Source organism: Pocillopora damicornis, chromosome 3 (genome assembly GCF_964200805.1).
Source record: "Pocillopora damicornis chromosome 3, jaPocDami1.2, whole genome shotgun sequence".
Lineage (NCBI taxonomy): Eukaryota > Metazoa > Cnidaria > Anthozoa > Scleractinia > Pocilloporidae > Pocillopora > Pocillopora damicornis.
Genome location: NC_142672.1, coordinates 7933792 through 7954228, shown reverse-complemented (window position 1 = coordinate 7954228; position 20437 = coordinate 7933792). Strand labels below are relative to the sequence as shown.

At 39.3% G+C, this 20437-nt stretch overlaps 3 protein-coding genes across 3 annotated transcripts; all 3 read right to left on the bottom strand.

Moving 5' to 3' along the window:
- Positions 1-11: 11 nt before the first annotated feature.
- On the bottom strand, positions 12-1450 carry LOC113683692 (collagen triple helix repeat-containing protein 1). Its single transcript, XM_027200964.2, has 3 exons — positions 1270-1450; positions 693-932; positions 12-526 (listed from the first exon to the last, which is right to left on the bottom strand). The coding sequence occupies exons 1-3, from the start codon at positions 1357-1359 to the stop codon at positions 176-178; spliced, it is 681 nt and encodes a 226-aa protein (XP_027056765.2). The 5' UTR covers positions 1360-1450; the 3' UTR covers positions 12-175.
- A 5720-nt stretch (positions 1451-7170) lies between these two features.
- Positions 7171-8576, bottom strand: LOC113683695 (collagen triple helix repeat-containing protein 1). The gene is made up of 3 exons (XM_027200965.2): positions 8453-8576; positions 7854-8093; positions 7171-7688 (listed from the first exon to the last, which is right to left on the bottom strand). Exons 1-3 carry the CDS (start codon positions 8540-8542, stop codon positions 7341-7343), a joined length of 678 nt encoding a protein of 225 aa, XP_027056766.2. The 5' UTR covers positions 8543-8576; the 3' UTR covers positions 7171-7340.
- Positions 8577-17583: 9007 nt separating this feature from the next.
- Positions 17584-19028, bottom strand: LOC149048071 (collagen triple helix repeat-containing protein 1-like). Its single transcript, XM_089200308.1, has 3 exons — positions 18866-19028; positions 18262-18501; positions 17584-18097 (listed from the first exon to the last, which is right to left on the bottom strand). The coding sequence occupies exons 1-3, from the start codon at positions 18953-18955 to the stop codon at positions 17750-17752; spliced, it is 678 nt and encodes a 225-aa protein (XP_089056434.1). The 5' UTR covers positions 18956-19028; the 3' UTR covers positions 17584-17749.
- Between the last annotated feature and the right edge of the window lie 1409 nt (positions 19029-20437).

The window sequence follows — 20437 nt, the reverse complement described above, 5'->3', positions numbered from 1 at the left end:
AACCAAAAGTAAGTTTCTTCGCAGGTTTATTTCCACATTTTGTGATGAGTTCCACCCAATACAGTTAAGACACCCTTAATACAGTGAGCCTAACTAGCCGGCGGTTACAATTCAACATTCGACTGCCCCTATGATAAATCAAGAACTATTGGATGGAAAGAGCACTGCTGCCTATTTAAACAACAGGGGGCTCAATCTCCTCAATAATGAGCCTGGTTACTGAAATCCAGCCGGTTAAGGCGTCGTAATCGGCGTGAAAATCATGGCACCGACCGACGTGCAAGCCAACACGCACCAGGCCTTTGGCGATTCCTGTGCAGTAGCCTTCTATGTTGGCGGGGCGGACGATATTCAGGTCGATACCCTGATAGACAATAGCATCAATAGCAGCGGGAGCCTTGCATTCGACGTCGTTGAAGGTTAAAAACCATCTCATGCAACAGTTTGTGCAACCCATGATGCGAAGGTTGCCCATGTGAACAACACGGAGGTATGTGTTTGAGGCAGCCTTGGTGAACGGGCATTCCTTAAAAGAAAATATTTAAAACATTTTATTAGATGTATTGATGCAGTAAATATCTCTTTTTTTCGTCTTCCTGTTCAACTTGACAATGGTGACAGCTATATATCCCCCTCCACCTTTCTCTACTGTTAGAGCGAGCACCAACAATTTGCCTTCCCGGAATACATACCAGAACTTTTCCATTATCAGTCCCAGAATTGATGTGGTTCCAAAAACACTGTTTCCATCTCCTTTGGATCCCAGGCTCTCCTTCGATTCCCGCTGGCCCTGGTGGTCCCACTTCCCCCTCTGGTCCAGGTGCACCATCCCGTCCCGGTAGTCCATCTCGTCCTGTTGCTCCATCTCGTCCCGGTAATCCATCTCGACCTGCTGGGCCTGCTATTACTGGGCAGCCATTCCGCCTCATTTCCTGCAATTGTAAAACATCAAATTACGTTAAGAGTCTCTCCTTGGATGACTTGTGATCGACGATCACTTCTCCAGGAGACGAATAACTCTGTAACTTTGTAATTGCGGTGTATCAAGTTTGTATATTTGACCTGTTCATAACACCTGAAAAAATAAGTCCTCACAAGTGAACTCCCAACAAAAGGGGAAATTTTGATACAGTTTTGACAGAATTGCTTGCCACATCCTGATCCGAACAGCCCGTTCTTATCACGACTCGATTGTCGAAGTTAAATTTGTGCCTGACTCAAAAACGTTTCTACGAAAATGAATACTTTACATGGCTTTAAGTAACTTACACTTTCCTCTAGTTCATCTATGCCGATCACAACCTGAAAAAACAGGAGGTACAACAGCACAAACATCTGCAGAAGATTTTTTCGATCCATCCTTCTCGAAGCAGATAGTTCAAAATAACTTGCGTCTCAATATCATTTGTTTTAGTATACCTCTTTTCATTAACAATTAAATGATATTTTCGAAATAACTTTTTAATTAGTTCAACTTTAGATAAACATACCTGCTTTTTTTTTCGCTAAAGCATGTCCAAAATGGATTGTCGGACGGATCGCGACATTGCATTTGTTCGTAAGCACCTCCCCTTTCAAAAAAGAAGAGGTGTTGGCCATGTTGTAGATCATGCAATTAAATATTTGCTATTAGTTAATGACTTAAGGTGGATAAAATATATCCACGAAGCGTGATTCAATATAGATCGCTCGTCTTTGCACAAGCCACATCACTATGCAATAAATATTTGTCGGTTGTTTAATTGATTACCATTTTAATTATTATTATCATTATCATTATCGTCATATGCTAATCAATCTTTAACGATTGAAAAGAGTGCAACGAGTTTTTGATGCGTGCTTTTGTGGCAACAGACCCATTCTAGACCTGCTACTCAACTCAATTTTCCTTGTAGTTCGTTTTGAAATAAACAGCCTCTACACATGTATATACTGATCTTTTCTAATTGTAATAACTTAGTAACTGAGTGGAAGGCCTCATGGAAGGATTGTTAACAACGTCTTTTAGATGAAAGAACGTCTGACGCAGCACGCCCCATAAAATAGAATTTGTCTACCACCACACAGGTTCGATTCTTTTCGCGAATGCAAAGTGGCTGTCTCGGAGATGGTCGTTAGCACTACTCTAGGTAGCTGATTACTTTCAATCTTACCAAACAGATCTGCTTATTTTTTATCTTTTTCGCCGGAAAAAAAATTGGATTGTAGGACAGATCGAGATTCCGAATTTGTTTGTAACTAAAAATTGGTGTCGTGACGGGTGTTTGTTGACCAGGCAATAAAGTATTTTTGTCGTTAGTTTAAACAGTTTGTTTGCCGCGCATCACGAAGTGAATTAAAAAGTTAAAATTAATGGTTAAGGTGGATATAATAATATCCGCGAAGCGAGATTCAATATAGATCGCTGGTCTTTGCACATGCCGAATCACCACGCAAATAAATATTTGTCGGTTTTTAATTGATTATTATTATTATTATTATTATTATTATGGTCATATGCTAATTAATCTCAAACGATTGAAAAGAGTGCAACGAGTTTTTGATGCGTGCTTTTGTGGCAACAGACCCATTCTAGACCTGCCAGTCAACTCATTTTCTCCTGTAGTTCGTTTTGTAATAAACAGCCTCTACACATGTACGTACTGATGTTTTCTTATTGTAATAACTTATAAACTAAGTTGAAGGCCTCATAGAGGGATTGTTTAACAATGTCTTTTTCGATGAAAGGATGCCTGACGCAGCACGCCCCATAAAATAGAATCTGTTTTTCACAAAACAGGTACGATTCTTTTCGAGAGTGCAAAGTGGCTGTCTCGGAGATGGTCGCGAGCAGTACAAGCAGCTGATTACTTTCATTCTTGACAAACAGATCTGCTTAATTATTTTTTATCTTTTTCGCCGAAAAATAGAAAAAGTTGGATTGTAAGACAGACCGAGATTCCGAATTTGTTTGTAGCTAAAAATTGGTGAAGAGTGTTTGTTGACAATGCAATTTTTTTTTGTCGATAGTTTAAACAGTTTATTTGCCGCGCATCACGAAGTGAATTGAAAAGTTTAAATTAATGGTTAAAATGGATATAATAATATCCGCGAAGCGTGATTCAATATAGATCGCCGGTCTTTGCACATGCGGAATCACCACGCAAATAAATATTTGTCGGTAGTTTAATTGATTATTATTATTATTATTATTATGGTCATATGCTAATTAATCTCAAACGATTGAAAAGAGTGCAACGAGTTTTTGATGCGTGCTTTTGTGGCAACAGACCCATTCTAGACCTGCTACTCAACTCATTTTCCTCTGTAGTTCGTTTTGTAATAAACAGCCTTTACATATGTGCGCACTGATCTTTTCTGATTGTAATAACTTAGTAAATGAGTTGAAGGCCTCATAGACGGATTGTTTAACAATGACTTTTCGATAAAAGAACGTCTGACGCAGCACGCCCATAAAATAGAATTTGTTTTTCACAACACAGGTCTCGGAGATGGTCACGAGCACTACAAGCAGCTGATTACTTTCACTCTTGACAAACAGATCTGCTGAATTATTTCTTATCTTTTTCGCCGAAAAATAAAAAAGTTGGATTGTAAGACAGATCGAGATTCCGAATTTGTTTGTAACTAAAAATTGGTGAAGAGTGTTTGCTGACAATGCAATTTTTTTTTTGTCGTTAGTTTAAACAGTTTCTTTGCCGCGAATCACGAAGTGAATTGAAAAGTCCAGATCAATGGTTAAGGTGGATATAATAATATCCGCGAAGTGTGATTCAATATAGATCGCTGGTCTTTTGCACATGCCGAATCACCACGCAAATAAATATTTGTCGGTAGTTTAATTGATTATGATTATTATTATTATGGTCATATGCTAATTAATCTCAAACGATTGAAAAAAATGCAACGAGTTTTTGATGCGTGTTTTTGTGGCAACAGACCCATTCTAGACCTGCTACTCAACTCATTTTCCTCTGTAGTTCGTTTCGTAATAAACAGCCTCTACACATGAACGCACTGATCTTTTCTGATTGTAATAACTTAGTAACTGAGTTGAAGGCCTCATAGAGGGATTGTTTAACAATGTATTTTTTCGATGAAAGGATGCCTGACGCAGCACGCCCCCACAGGTCTCGGAGATGGTCGCGAGCACTACAAGCGGCTGATTACTTTCACTCTTGACAAACAGATCTGCTTATTTTTAATTTTTTTCGCCGAAAATGCGAAAATTGGATCGCTAAATTCCAAAATGAAATTAACGGTTTAAGGGGATGGAAGAATTCTACGAGGTGTCCTGTAGTGGAGCTAGATCGCATGTGATAAACAGTCTCTGCATTTGTACGCACCGGTCAGGAGTCTCGGAGATGTTCGCGAGTACTATTTATCTCCAACCAACCGATGAGAGTAAATCGCTTTTCCGATCGTTTTTCTCAGCACTGACTTAAGTAAATTTCTAGTTCTCGGTTGGCATATTCGAAGAGCAAAATTGACAATAATAAAGGTGAAAGTGGTGAATACTTACTAAGCCACGAGGCGGTAAGGTAAATATTCACCACAACTCACATCTACTTTATTGAATAATTTTCAATTCCATGATGATTCTGACAAATCTGTCCAATCTAGCCAAGGTGATGAAAATGATACGTACGAGTGTGCTTAATCCGAAAGAAGGTCCAATTAGCCAAGGGGGGTCTAGTCGCGTGCTATGCGTTTGACTGCGACAAACACTGACTCTCCCACGATGACTTCCCTTAAGTCAGCTTTGTTAAATAATAGCTAATCATTTGCATTGCTTTTATCTGCCGCATTTATTTTGTCAAGTTTATGAACAGTTTAAATATTATTTATTCAAAAGATGAGAGAGCGAAAAGAAGAGGGCACCTCGAGGAAAGAAATATACAATCTAGAGTGTTAATCGCGGATGAAAGAACTCTCTGCCTATTGTTAAACAAAACCAGTTCTGGCCGAGATCAATTCAGGAGTGTTTGTGAAATGACTGCAAGGGCTAATAACAAACTATGGTTGAAAGAATAATTAAAGTTTCATGAGCTTGTGGCGCGTAACATTTCGGAGGCTGTCAAGAGAAATTACCCCCTCGAAGATTTGAGTCTTAGTGCCTCTGGTCTCGCGTTCGGATGCTTTGCCAATGAGCCACAAAGAACTCGATCACCAATTAGATCATACACTAGTCAGATCCTGCATACCATAACTATGGTCATTGAACAAAGGGTGGTGACAGAGGTACACAAAAAGCCCATGAGATCTGAAACGAACTACACTTTGACCGCCTCGGAATTTTTCTCACTTTCCCATTTGATTGGCTGAGAAGGTGGCGAGATGTTTCTAAGCCAATGACAAGGAATAGAAGCAAAGACACAACTGCAATGGACTTTGCAGCAAGAGATTATTTTGCAGTACTTCTAGCAAGAAGAACAGGGCTTAACATTAATATCGGATATATCCTTGTCTCTGACTCAACTTTTCTACGCCGAGACAAAAGAAAAAAGAGAGCGAACTATCTGCCGATAGAGCACGCAGTTTTATCATAGATGTATGTAATAGACTTTCTGCAAGCGTACATTCCCTACAACTCCCATATTAACACAAATTGTGGTAGCTTGCTTTAGTTTTAAGTCAGTTTCCGACTTTTTGTTGACGAGTTATCAGGTGTCGTCAAAAATTTGTTTGGTTCAGTTTCATGACGCTCTGAGGTGGCTTGGTGTCTGGTTTCGCCTCGGTAAAAGATGCTGATCGTTAGTATAACATTTTTATTTTGTGTCTGTGAGAGGTAATTGGTATATTTTGTGTGCTTTGAGGTTTTTAAAAACTGTATGCTAAAATCTTACTCTCTGTTAATGGCGGCTCAAAAATATCTTTTCGAAATGCAGAATGAATATGTTTCATAGATAAGCTTTTCTTATCTGTAGTATTTCTATCAATCTGACCATTCCTTTTGATGGATTGCTTCCATTCCCCTGGGCTGGTGTTGACGATTTGTGTAAGATGAAAATAGTAAAGTGAACAGGAGATAGGGACTAAAGATTTTTGATCGATCCATCCTTCCTAAGAGAGCTTTACTAATTTCTTTTGAATAAGTTTCATCTATCATGCTATTATGCTCGCAAACATATTTTATTAGTACTTTCCCTTTAAACAAACACATCTGCTTAAATCTTTTTTTTTCTGCTGGCAACTGCTCGATGTTTTTTTGGTCAGATAGATCAAGATATTCAGTTTTTTGGTGATTCAAAACCAATTTTGAGTGTTTTGGTGATTGTTCCCAATCATTAAATCGGATGTTGCGTAGCACACTTTAAAATAGAGAAATGTTTTTGGTCTTGTTGCGAGCTTGGGGCATACTGTGATTTATCATGTAAGGGACATATTGCGTCCAGCAATACACCTACAGCGCGTTACTGCGCGGATTGTCATCCTAAGAGGGAAAATGGGCAGTTATTGTCAATCTCGCTTGAAAAAAAAATAGAAAAATAAATATAAATTAGATAGGCAAAATAACTTTCTTCGCAGATTCATTTTCACATGTTCTCATGAGACAAAGCGTGTTAGTTCAGTGTACCTAACTATCCCAGTTATAATAGAACATTAACTGCCTTCATAATGAATCATGAAGTATGCACTTGGGCGGAAAAAGTACTGGTAATCAAAAAAACTGGCGGCTCAAGTTCTTTAATGATGATTTTACTGACTGACTTCCAGCCGGTGTAGGCATTGAAAATGCCATAACCATGGAACTAACCGACGTGCAACCCAACACACCCCAGGCCCTTACTGATTCCCGCGCAGTAGCCTACGTCTGTAATATGTTCAATTGAATAAACTCGAGTGGACATGTGATAGCGGAGTCAGATAGAAAACTTTTAGCTCGTTTTATGTTCAATATTCTGTCTGATAAATCATTTGGCCACGGCCTTATTGTGAGAAATGTTATTCTATGAACGAAAGGGATACATTTCCTCCCGAATTGGTTACGTTACATTATTCAATCAAGTTACGCCTACATGAGGACGCCAGATACTTATAACACTGCGGATTGTCATGCAAAGTGGGAAAATGAGCAATAATGTCTACATCTTCCCAAAAAGAAAATATTTCCCATTGTACAGCTATGTTTTTAAAAAAATGATAAGCAGAACACATCGACCAAAAGTTAGTTTCTTCACAGGTTTATTTCCATATTTTGTCACGAGTTCCACCCATTACAGTCAAGACACCTTTAATTCAGCGAGCCTAGCTACTGCCCAGTTACAATTTTTAATATTTGACTGTCCCTATAATAAATCAAGAACCATACGCCTGGGTGGAAGAGCACCGCTGCCTATTTAAGCAACAGGGGGCTCAATCTCCTCAATAATGATCTTACTTACTGAATTCCAGCCGGTGTAGGCGTTGGAAATACCGAAACCATGGCACTGACCGACGTGCAAGCCAACACGCACCAGGCCTTTGGCGATTCCTGTGCAGTAGCCTTCTATGTTGGCGGGGCGAGGAATATTTAGGTCGACACTCTGGTACACAACAGCATCAATAGCAGCGGGAGCCATGCATTCGATGTCGTTGAAAGTCAAAAACCATCTCATGCAACACTTTGTGCAATCGTAGATGTGAAGGTTGCCCATGTAAACAACCCGGAGGGATGTGTTTGAGGCAGCCTTGGTAAACGGGCATTCCTTGAAAGGAAAGGTTCAAAACATTTGTTAGATGCATTGATACAGCAGATACCTCACTTCTCGTCTTCCTGTTCAATCTTGACAATGGTGACTGCTATATATTCCCCTCCACCTTTCTCTACTTTAAGAGTGAGCACCAAATATTTGCCTTCTCGGCATACATACTAGAACTCGTCCATTATCAGTGTCAGAATTGATGTGGTTCCAAGAACACTGTTTCCATCTCCTTTGGGTCCCAGGCTCTCCTTGGATTCCCTCTCGCCCTGGTGGTCCCACGTCCCCCTTGGGTCCAGGTGCACCATCCCGTCCCGGTAGTCCATCCCGTCCTGGTGCTCCATCTCGTCCCGGTAATCCATCTCGACCTGCTGGGCCTGCTGTTACTGGACAGCACTTCTTCCTCATCTCCTGCAATTGTAAAACATCTAATTACGACTTTACATGTCACACTCTGAAGAAACCTAAGAGACACTCCTTGGATGACTTGTGATCGACGAATCACTTCTCCAGGAGACGAATAACTTTGTAACTGCGGTGTATGAACTTTGTATATTTGACTTGTTAATAATAACTGAAAAAAAGAAATCCTCGCGGGTGAACTCCCTAAAATCAGCAAACTTTCATACAGTTTTGAAATAATTGCTCGCCACATGTTGATCCGAACAGCCCGTTCTTATCACGACTCGATTTACGAAGTTACATTTGTGCCTGACTCAAAAACGTTTCTACAAAAGTCAATAATTTTTAAATGGCTTTAAGTAACTTACACTTTCGCTTGGTTCATCTGTGCCGATCACAACCTGAAAGAACAGGAGGTACGACAGCGCAAATGTCTGCAGAAGACTTTTTCGATCCATCCTTCTCGAAAGAGAGAGTTCAAAATGCCGTGCGTCCCAATATCATTTGCTTTAGTATCCTTCTTTTTATTTACAATTCAATGATATTTTCGAAATAACTTTTTAATTAGTTTAACTTTAGATAAACATACCTGCTTTTATTTTATTTTTCGCTGAAAAATGTCCAAATTGGATTGTTCCCCGCCCCCCAAAAAGAAGAGCAGTTGGCCGTGTTGTTCACCATTCAATTAAATATTTTAATCGTTAGTTTAAACAGTTTATTTGCTGCATATCACGTACTAAATTCCTAAATTTAACTTCATGCTTTAAGTGGATGGAATAATTCAACGAGGTGTCCTGTAGTGGGAATAGATCGCATGTGATAAACAGTCTCTGCACTTGTACTCACCGATCAAGAGTCTCGGAGATGATCGCGAGTAGTATTTATCTCCAACCAACCGATGAGAGTAAATCGCTTTTCCGATCATTTTTCTCAGCACTGACTTAAGTAGATTTCTAGTTCTCGGTTGGTATATTCGAAGAGCATAATTCACCCTAATGACGGTGAAAGTGGTGAACACTTACCAATCCGTGAGGCAGTATGGTAAATATTTACCACAACTCACATATACTTTATTGAATAGTTTTTAATTGCATGACGAGTCTGTCAAATCTCTTGATTCTAGCCAGGGTTATGAAAGTGATGCATACGATGTACTCTGATGATGAGACATACGATAGGAGTTGTACCTAAAGCTTTTTCGAGTATCGGGAAGATCCTTAGTGCGCTTAATCCGAAACAAGGTCAGATTAGCCAAGAGGGGGTTTATGAGATAATCTCAACGATCAATCGTATCGATTGTAAATATATAAAAAATTTAAAAATTAAAAAAAAAAAAGATAAATGAACATTCAATCGCTTGTCTTAGGATTTAGGAGTCAGATTAATCAATCGTGTATTGATCGTGATGTTTCGACTGCTATACTGCCGAACAGACGATTTACGTGCTATGCGTTTGACTGCAACCAACTCTGACTCTCCCACGATGATATCCTTTAAGTCAGCTTTGTCAAATAATAGCCGATCATTTGCATTGCTTTTATCTGCAGAATTTATTTTGCCAAGTTTATGAACAGTTTAAATATTATGTACTCAAAAGATGAGAGAGCGAATAGAAGATGGCACCTAGAGGAAAGAAATATACAATCCAGAGTGTTAATCGCGGATCAAAGTACTCTCTGCCTATTGTTAAATAATGTTTGTGAAATAGTCGCAACGGCTAATAACAAACAATGGGTGAAAGATTAATTAAAGTTTCATAAGTTTGTGGCACCGAACAATTCGGAGGCTGTCGAGAGAAAATCCCCCCTCCAAGATTTGAGTCTTAGTGCTTCGGGTCTCGCGTTCGAATGCTTTGCCAATGAGCCACAAAGAACTCGATCACCAATTAGATCATACACTATTCAGGTCCTGCCTACCATAACTGTGAGCATTGACCAAAGAGTGGTGACTAAGGAACACAAAAAGCCCATGAGATCTGAAACAAACTCAAGCGCGTGTCTATCTCAGAATTTTTCTCACTTTCCCATTTGATTGGCTGAGAAGGAGGCAAGATGTTTCTAAGCCAATGACAAGGAATATAAGCAAAGCCACAAGCGCAATGGACTTTGCAGCAAGAGATTATTTTCTTGCTTTGCAGTACTTCTAGCAAGAGGAACAGGGCTTAAAATTAATATGGGGTAAATCCTTATCTCTGACTCAAATTTCCTACGCCGAGACAACTAAATAAAACGTTGAGAAAAAAGAAAGCGAACTACTTGCATGCAGTTTCATTATAAATGTATGTAAACACAACCCCCACTTTAACAAAAACTGTGGTAGCTTGCTTTAGTTTGAAGTCAGTTTCCGACTTTTTGTTGACGAGTTATCAGTTGTCGTCAAAAATTTGTCTGGCTCAGTTTCATGACGTTCTGAAATGACTTGGTGTCTGGTTTCGCCTCCGGAAAAGATGCTGATCGTTAGTGTAACATTTCTTTTGTAATTGTGAGAGGTAACTGGTACATTTTGTGTGCTTTGAGGTTTTAAAAATTGTGTCCTAAGATCGTACTCTCTGCTGATGGCGGCTCATTCATATCTTTTCAGAATGTAGAATGAATATGTTTCATAGATAAGCTTTTCTTATGTGTGGTATTTTGAATATCAATCTGACCATTCGCGTGGGCTGGCGTTGACGATTCATGTAAGATGAAAAGAGCACAGGAAACAATAGATAGGAACTACAGAAGATTTAATCGATTCATCCTTCCAAAGAGAGCCTTACCATTTACCAATTTCTTTTGAATAAGTTAACTTTATTTCATCTATCATGCTATTATGTTCACAAACATTTTTTTATTAGCAATTTCACTTATGACAAGCATATCCGCTTAAAAATATTTTCTTCTGCTGGCAACAGCTCAGTGTTTTTTTCGAATAGCTCAAGATATTTAACTTTTCGGTAATTTAAAACCAATTTTGAGTGTTTCGATTGTTCCCTAATCATTAAATCGGATGTTGCGTACTACATTTTGAAATAGAGAAATGTTTTTGGTCTTGTTACGAGCTCGGGGCATACTGTGAGGAAGGCTGTTCGAGTTGTGATATATCATGTAAGGGACATATTGCGTCCAGCAGTACGCTTACAGCATATTATTGCGCGGATTCTCATGCAGAGAGGGAGAATGGGCTGTTATTGTCAATCTGGCTTGAAAAGAAAAATTTTTAAAAGATAATAATAATAATAATAAAAAACGACAAATAGACCAAAATAAGTTTCTTGGCAGATTTATTTTCACATAGGGTTATGAACACCACTGAACTAGTGGTTGAAATTAGACCTGGGAAAAATTCAGGCTCGTACGGGATTTGAACCCATGACCTCTGCGATTGTTATGTTGGATCCAAATAAACCTTCCAAGCGGTGAATAATGACTGTAAATATACGAAAATCATATATGTGCACGGATAGAAGTGGTTGTTTCTTCAAACGCAGTGCACATATATGATTTTCATATATTTAGGCGTTTCGCGGGAAAATTGAGCACTTTCTTTATTGAGTCCTCTGTATTTACTCGATAGCAGTTTGCCATTTCCCAAAAGAAGTACAAGGATTTATCGGAAATTCTTTAGCCGAGAACAATAGAGTATTGCTGACTCAAATTTCTAAACTAGAAACCGATTCTGCCGAAAATTTAAATAGAGGTAACGCCGAAGCTGCTGACGAACAACTTAGACAAATCAAGAAGTGAAGAAGAGAAGAACTGCAGTTCTTTAAGCGCAAAAGAAACGAAATTCAATACATGTTTTACTTAAAACCGCAGGATTCCTTAGACGAAGCGAAGGCATACCTCGAAACGAATGCAGTGAAGAAAGCTAAGGAGTCGTTATTAGAAGGTACGTTACTCCTCGCAAATAGACAGAAGTTAATTTTATTAGCAGATGAATCTCAATGTGGCTGGGAAATGTTCGAAGAAAATTCTTAGCACGAGCTGGCAGAAGATGAAGATGACGGAAAGAAGATACGTCGCGCCGAAGAGAGAGCTGAGAAAGCTTTGAAATCTGCTACCACTAGAAAAACGACGACGCCCTTCAAGTTCACGTTTCACTCCACCGAGCTATAGAGCTTCATCTGGGTTCCTGGCGTGCCCAATTGTTTCGCTTGTGGTAAATTTGGTCATTGGAGGTCCGAATGTAACCAGACTGCTTGTTCAGGTTCCGCTAAAGGTAATCTTGATAGTAGATGACTAAAAAATTCATTCGTCGACGAACAAAGTAAGTGTGACGTATCTGTTATAAACCCTTTGTTTGATTCGGAATATCATTCATGTCAAGGTCTTGTCCAAGATTCTGAGAACTGCGAGCTTGAATCACCAGGTGCTAGTGGCAGCTATGACTCCGATGTCCCACAGATTTCTGTTAAAGGGAAGTTGATCAAATCCATTGCGTTTTGGCATTCCATCGGAGCACCAGATTTTATCTTGAGCGTTATCAGGGACGGTTATAGGATTCCCTTTATTTCTACGCTGCCACCTCACCATTAGAAGAACAATTCATCCACCCTAAAATAATAATAATAACTAATAATAACTTTATTTATAAAGCGTCTATATCACTAATTGCTCTAGGCGCTTAACAATATCACAAAATGTATTAAAAAACACTAAATAATCTAACAACTACATAATTATATAGGCATGGAAATTAAATAGAAATATATTTACAAATCAAAAAAGGCTTGGCAAATTAATTATGTCTTTAAGTGTTTATTTGAAAGAATTCAAGGAATCGGCAGATCCGGGTTTTGTTACTGAGGCTGTTCCGAAGCTCTTATGTGACAATCGCTTCGAGGAAATATTCTCTCCTCCGGATATTATCAATCCGTTGAGTGTTTCCATTCAAGCTAGTAGTAAAAAGAGACTGATCTTGGATTTAAGGTATATTAATGTGCATATATTCAATTATAATAAAGTTCGGATATAACGCGCGCTGTCATTGGTTGAAAGAGCGTGCTCTATGAGAGTATAGAGCGTAGAGCTGAGCTAAAGCTGTCATGCCATCTGCCAATTGTACTATGTTCGACCTTTTCCGGGACTTCTTTTTAGCTTTTTTCCGATGATTGAAAGTGAAATTTCGGAACTGAAGCGAGCCGGCAAGTGGCAACAGAAGAATCAAATGACGGCATTGGGGCGGGTTCCCGTTGAATTCTGCTAATGTTTGCTTTACCATTCAATCCTTACCTTAGTATTTTCATTTATAGTCATACAGATATATGATTCAACCAAAAATTGTGCGTAACTGTAGTTTTGGCTGGCTTAACATCTACTATTGTGTTCTTTTAATTTCTCGTAAGTCCGCAAACGTCATGTAAAACAAAGTCATCTACTAAATTCTCCACCAATTCACATAGGTAATTAAGCTAACTGAATTAAGCTAGATGCAAGCCTGTGTCATTTAGAAAAATATCAAGGTTAGAAATCAATTTTTCGGTAGCGAGATCGATCCAGTCCTCTTTCCTGTACATTTAGTTATGAATTCTCAAGCGTCGGAAATCACTCTATTGCCACTTAAGTGGGTGTTTCAGATTAATTCCTCTCAAAATACTTCTACGTTTGATACACCATTTAAACACCAAGCTTAATAAATTAGTGGGACACAGTTGTGTAATTCGATGAGAAATCGCGCCTGACTGTTGCTTAGACTTGCAAACAGTGATCCGCTATCTAATTCTCTACCAAATTGGAGGAGTCTCTCTGTAGGTCGAGGGTAAAGGTCGAGGTCCTCGAGGTAAAGAGGAAGAGGGGGTAGAGGTAAAAAGTCACATAGCTAATGAAGTATAGAAGTCAGCAATTATGAGCATAAATATCGAAATTATGAAAAAAAAATCAAGATTGAGCCGGTTCGCTTTCTGTATTCTGGAAAATGGAACAAAGGGGAAGAAAATTTCAGGCTTCAAGAGTAGCGCTCAGAGGTTACGTTTTCTTAGCTTGTGTTTTTATCGTCTTGACCAAAAAATGTCACCACGTCATCATAGTGAACATCATAAACCACAATCCACAAGCTGCCAACTCTCACACACTAAATTTCACCACAGAACCACAAACCAATCAGCTGTTGTTCTTAAAATAGTCGCTCTGCAGGAACGCGCATTTAAAATAGATTAAAACAGATTATTATTGGAATAAAGGTATGTACAGGGAAATTGTGGTTGCGAGAATGACTGGCCGAGAATCCTCTGCAATTTCGACAATATCTGACTTGCTGGCATTTGCCACCTGACTTTTCCAACTCAGCTTTCAGTTGTAATCATTCAGAAGAAGGTCCTCTCTCTCACTTTTTCTAACAATGCTCTTCACAACGAAAGCAGAGAAATTAAAGAGAAACCTCACACGGAAAGCCCAAATTTCAACGAGTTCAGTTGAGAACACTATACAGTGGACGTTTGAAGGAAAAAACCTCTTTTGACTGACTCTATAATCACCTTGAGGGCTTATGGGTAACAAAAGGAAAATTACTTCATGAACCCAAGGGACATAATGCGTCTAGAATACATCAAATTCAATCAATCTTACGGGTATGAAATACGCCAGATACGTATGTGAAAAGAGGACTTATCAGACCAAACGTTGGACCAAACTTAAATCTTTTGCAGGTTTATTTTTACATATTCTCATGACTTTCATGCTGTACAATTAGGCAGTGGGCCTAACTAATCCCCGGTTACAATGCAACATAAACTGCCCTAATAATGAATCAAGAACTATGCCCCTGGGTAAAAAAAAAACGTAGGCGATGTAAGCAACTGGGAGCTCAACCCCCTCGATAATGATCCTGCTGACTGAATTCCATCCGGAATAAGCGTTAAAAATGGCATAGCTAAATAACACTAACCGACGTTTAAGCTAATACGCACCAGTTCTTTGCCCATTTTAGTGCATTAGCCTTCTAAACTGGCCGTGCGATGGATGTAGAGATCGACACTCTGGTACACAACGGCATCAATGAGAGCAGGTATGCCGCATACGATGTCATTGAAGGTGAAAGACCATCCCATGCAACAGTTTATATATAACCGCTGTGCGAATGGCCATGCGAATGCCTGCTGTGCGAATGCCCATTACAACTACATGAAAGAATGTGTTTGGGGAGGTTTTGAACGGACATTTCTTTGAAAAAGATTTTAAAAAGTGATAAAATGAATTAACCTTGCAGATACAATAGCTGTTCTTCCCTTCCAAATTTTGACAAGGGCGACCCTCTATCCCCCTCCCTATTCTTCCGCTGTTTGAGTGAGCACCAACGATTTGCCTTCTTGGAATACATACCACAACTCGTCCAACATCAATGTCTAAACTCATGTGGCTACAAAAACACTGTTTCCATCTCCTCTGGGTCCCAGGCTCCGGCGGCCCTGGTGGTCCCACTTCCCCTTGGGTCCAGGGGCGCCATACCGTCCCACGTGCTCAAAAAATAATGAGTTAATCCTGCCATGCCGCCATTTTTGAAAGTCAGCCTTGATTTACAAGTGCTCAATAGAGTTAGTTGATGTCAGGAGACGTAATGGGCTCCTGGTTAATGTATATTAATATAAGTTAGGAAAATGATTGTAAACAAGAGTACGATTTTAGCTCGTTCATTGACCAAATACTGAAACATACTTGAGCCATGGCTAATTAGAGAGAACATTATTTGGTTTAGGGGACATATTGCGTCCAGGATATGTCACATTTATTCAATCCGCGGTGCGTCATGTAAGGAGTAAATATGAACTATTGTTGAAATTAAGAGATCCTCGCAGCTAAGAACACTACTGAAACGAGTAGTTGTAAATAGGAGCTGAAAAAAATTCAGGCCCGTACGGGATTTGAACCCATGACCTCTGCGATACCGGTGCAGCGTACGGGCATGAATTTTTTTCAGGTCCTATTTACAACTACTCGTTTCAGTAGTGTTCTTAGCTGCGAGGATCTCTTAATTTCATCTCTCCACCGCAGTGCCAATATATGAATTTTCATATATCTAAAATCATCATGAACTATTGTGCTAATCTATTCTCAAAGATACTTTTTGCATATTATGTTGTAATCGTATAAAAGGCTGATGGACCAAACATAAGTTTATTCGCAGATTTAATGTAACATTTTGGCGTGACCTCCACCCTGTTTAATCGAGACAGCGTTTGTACCTGAATAATCCTCGGTTACAATGTAACATAAGTTGAGCTTATAATGAATCAAGAACTATACGCTTGGGTGGAAAGAGCACTGCCTATTAAAGCAACAGGGGGCTCAATCTTCTCAATGATGGTTCTACTGACTGAATGCCAGCCGGTGTGGACATTGAAAATACCAAAACTATGGCACTGACCGACGTACAAACCAACACGCACCCAGCCTCTGGCGATTCCTGTGCTGTAGACTTTTAATTCAACTCATTTCCCCCTGTAGTACGTTATGTAATAAATAGTCTCTGCACTTGTATGCATCGATCATTTCTGGTTTAATTAGTAGACAGACAACTGTAAACACTTATTTACGGAGTGGAAGGCCTCATAGAGGGATTTTTAATAATGTTTTTCAGTGGATAAAAGAACGCGTGGGGCGGCTCGACCTGTTAGACAAAATTTGTTTGTGTATACCACGCAGGTATGGTGCTTTTAGCGCGCGCTGATTGGCTATTTCAGAGATGCCTAATCAAGAGTTCGTGTTCCGATAATTTTTCTTTACACTTTTCTTGTGAGGTATATTCGAAAATAATAATTCACTCTAGTGTCTGTGAAAGTGGTTGATGTTTACCTAGCCGTAAGGTAAATATCCACCTCTACCCACTTCTACTTCGGTGGGTAATATTTGACTATACGCTTTCATTTGCCGAACCTTTTCAGCCAAGGTCTTGAACGTGGGAATTATGAGGTACTAAGAATATAAGAGATTCGATGGGAGAGTAAACCTAAAGCAAGGAACTTAAGTCTTTTAAGAGTACCAGGGACAACTTGAAACTATGGCAAATCTAATATGGCAGCATTTGCCTCCTAATTTTTTTTGGAATTTAGCATGCAGTTGTAATTATACACAGTGAGACAGTCTCTCTCACTCCATCCAATAATGTATTTCATACTGAAAACCAAGAAATTATTCAGAGGACTTTCGCTGAGAATGCTTTACTTTCAAACATCTGCAATTTGCTCAATTGAGTAAACTTGGGTGGATATGTGATAGCAAAGTCACATAGAATACTTTCAGCTCGTTTAATATTCAATATTCTGTCTGATAAATCATTTGGCCACGGCTTTTTTGTGAGAAATGTTATTCTATGAATGAAAGGGACCCATTTCCTCCCGAATCGATTATGTCACGTTTATTCAATCAAGTTACGCCTACATGAGGACGCCACATACTTATAACACCGCGGATTGTCAAACAAAGTGGGAAAATGAGCAATAATGTCTGTCTTCCCAAAGTGGAAATGTTTCCCAATGTACAGCTATGTTTCATCAAAATGATAAAAAGAATACATGAACCAAAAGTAAGTTTCTTCGCAGGTTTATTTCCATGTTTTGTGATGAGTTCCACCCAATACAGCTAAGACACCCTTAACACAGTGAGCCTAACTACCCGGCAGTTGCAATTCAACATTCGACTGCCCCTATGATAAATCAAGAACTAGCGGGTGGAAAGAGCACTGCTGCCTATTTAAGCAACAGGAGGCTCAATCTCTTCAATAATGATCCTGCTTACTGAATTCCAGCCGGTGTAAGCGTTAAAAATACCAAAACCATGGCACTGACCGACGTGCAGGCCAACACGCACGAGGCCTTTGCCGATTCCTGTGCAGTAGCCCTCTACGTTGGCGGGGCGATGGATATTCAGGTCGACATTCTGGTAGACAACAGCATCAATAGCAGCGGGAGCCTTGCATTCGATGTCGTTGAAGGTTAAAAACCATCTCATGCAACAATGTTTGCAACCGGCGATGCGAAGGTTGCCTATGTAAACAACACGGAGGTATGTGTTTGGGGCAGCCTTGGTGAACGGACATTCCTTAAAAGGAAAGGTTCAAAACAATTTATTAGATGCATTGATGCAGTAAATATCTCTTTTTTCGTCTTCCTGTTCAATCTTGACAATGATGACTGCTATATATCCCCCTCCACCTCTCCACTGTAAGAGTGAGCACCAACTATTTGCCTTCTCGGAATACATACCAGAACTTTTCCATTATCAGTCTCAGAATTGATGTGGTTCCAAAAACACTGTTTCCATCTCCTTTGGGTCCCAGGCTCTCCTTTGATTCCCGCTGGCCCTGGTGGTCCCACTTCCCCCTTGGGTCCAGGTGCACCATCCCGTCCCGGCAGTCCATCCCGTCCTGGTGCTCCATCTCGTCCCGGTAATCCATCTCGACCTGCTGGGCCTGCTTTTACTGGACAGCCTTTTTCCATTATCTCCTGCAATTGTAAAACATTTAATTGCGACTTTACATGCCACTCTCTGAAGAAACCCGAGAGACACTCCTTGGATGACTTGTGATCGACGATCACTTCTCCAAGAGACGAATAACTTTGTAACTCTGTAACTGCGGTGAATTAAGTCTATATATTTGACCTGTTAATAACACCTGAAAAGATAAGTCCTTACAAGTGAACTCCCGACAATAGTGGAAATTTTCATACAGTTTTAAAAGAATTGCTCGCCACATCCTGATCCGAACAGCCCGTTCTTACCACGACTCGAATGTCGAAGTTAAATTTGTGCCCGACTCAAAAACGTTTCTACAAAAATGAATACTTTACATGGCTTTAAGTAACTTACTCTTTCCTTTAGTTCATCTGTGCCGATCACAAGCTGAAAAAAAAGGAGGTACGACAGCGCAAATGTCTGCAAAAGTTTTTTCCGATCCATCCTTCTTGAGAGACAGAGTTCAAAATACCTTGCGTCCCAATATCATTTGTTTTAGTGTGCTTCTTTTTATTTACAATTAAATTATATTTTCGAAATAACTTTTTAATTAGTTCAACTTTAGATAAACATACTTGTTTTTTTTTCGCCGAAAAATGTCCAAATTAGATTGTAGGACAGATCGAGACATTGAATTTGTTCGTATCTCCCCACAAAAAAAAGAGCTGTTGGCCGTGTTGTTGACCGTGCAATTAAATATTTGCTATTAGTTTAATCAGTTAATTTGCCGCACATCACATAGTGATTTGAAAAGTCTAAGTTAATGGTCTAGGTGGATAAAATATATCCACGAAGCGTGATTATAAATATTTGTCGCTAGATTAATTGATTATTATTTTGGTCATCTGCTAATTAATTTCAAACGATTCAAAAGAGTGGAACGCATTTCTGATACTCAACTCATTTTCCTCTGTAGTACGTTTTGTAATAAACAGCCTCTACACATGTACGCACTGATCCTTCTAATTTAATAAGTAGACAGACAATTGTAATAACTTAATAACTGAGTGGAAGGCCTCCTAGAGGGATTGTTTAACAATATCTTTTCGATGAAATAATTCTTGAGGCAGTACGCCCCAAAAGAATTTGTTTGTTAAAACCACACAGGCATGGTGCTTTTCGCGAGTGCAAATTTGCTGTCTCGGAGATGTTCGCGAGAACCATTTATCTTCAAGCAGCCGATGAGAGTAAATCTCCTTTATAATCGTTTTTCTCAGCACTGACTACAGAAAATTTCTAGTTCTCGGTTGGTATATTCGAAGAGCATTATTCACCCTTATGTCGGTAAAAGTGGTGAATACTTACCGAGCCGTAGGTAAATATTTACTACAGCTAATATCTACTTAATTGAATAATTTTCAATTCTTTGACAAATCTGTCAAATCAGTCGAATCTAGCTAAGGTTATGAAAATTATGCACACGACGTACTCTGAAGATATGATATTCTAAACGGAAGTGGACCTTGAGCTACGATCGAAAGTTTTTTACGAGTATTGGGGAGATCCCCAATGCGCTTAATGCTAAGGGTGTTTATTCACGAGCTATGCGTTTGACTGCGACAAACTCTGACTCTCCCACGATGATTTCCCCTAAGTCAGCTTTGTTAAATAACAGCCTATCATTTGCAATGCTTTTATCTGCCGCATTTATTTTTCCAAGTTTATGAACAGTTTAAATATTATGTACTCAAAAGATGAGAGAGCGAATAGAAGAGGGGACCTCGAGGAAAGAAATATAATGTCTAGAGTGTTAATCGCGGATCAAAGTACTCTCTGCCTTTTGTTAAGAAATAAAAACAATTCTGGCCGAGATCAATTCAGGAGTGTTTGTGAAATAGTCGCAACGGCTAATAACAATGGTTGAAAGAATAATTAAAGTTTCATGAGCTTGTGGCACCGAACATTTCGGGGACTGTCAAGAGCAAA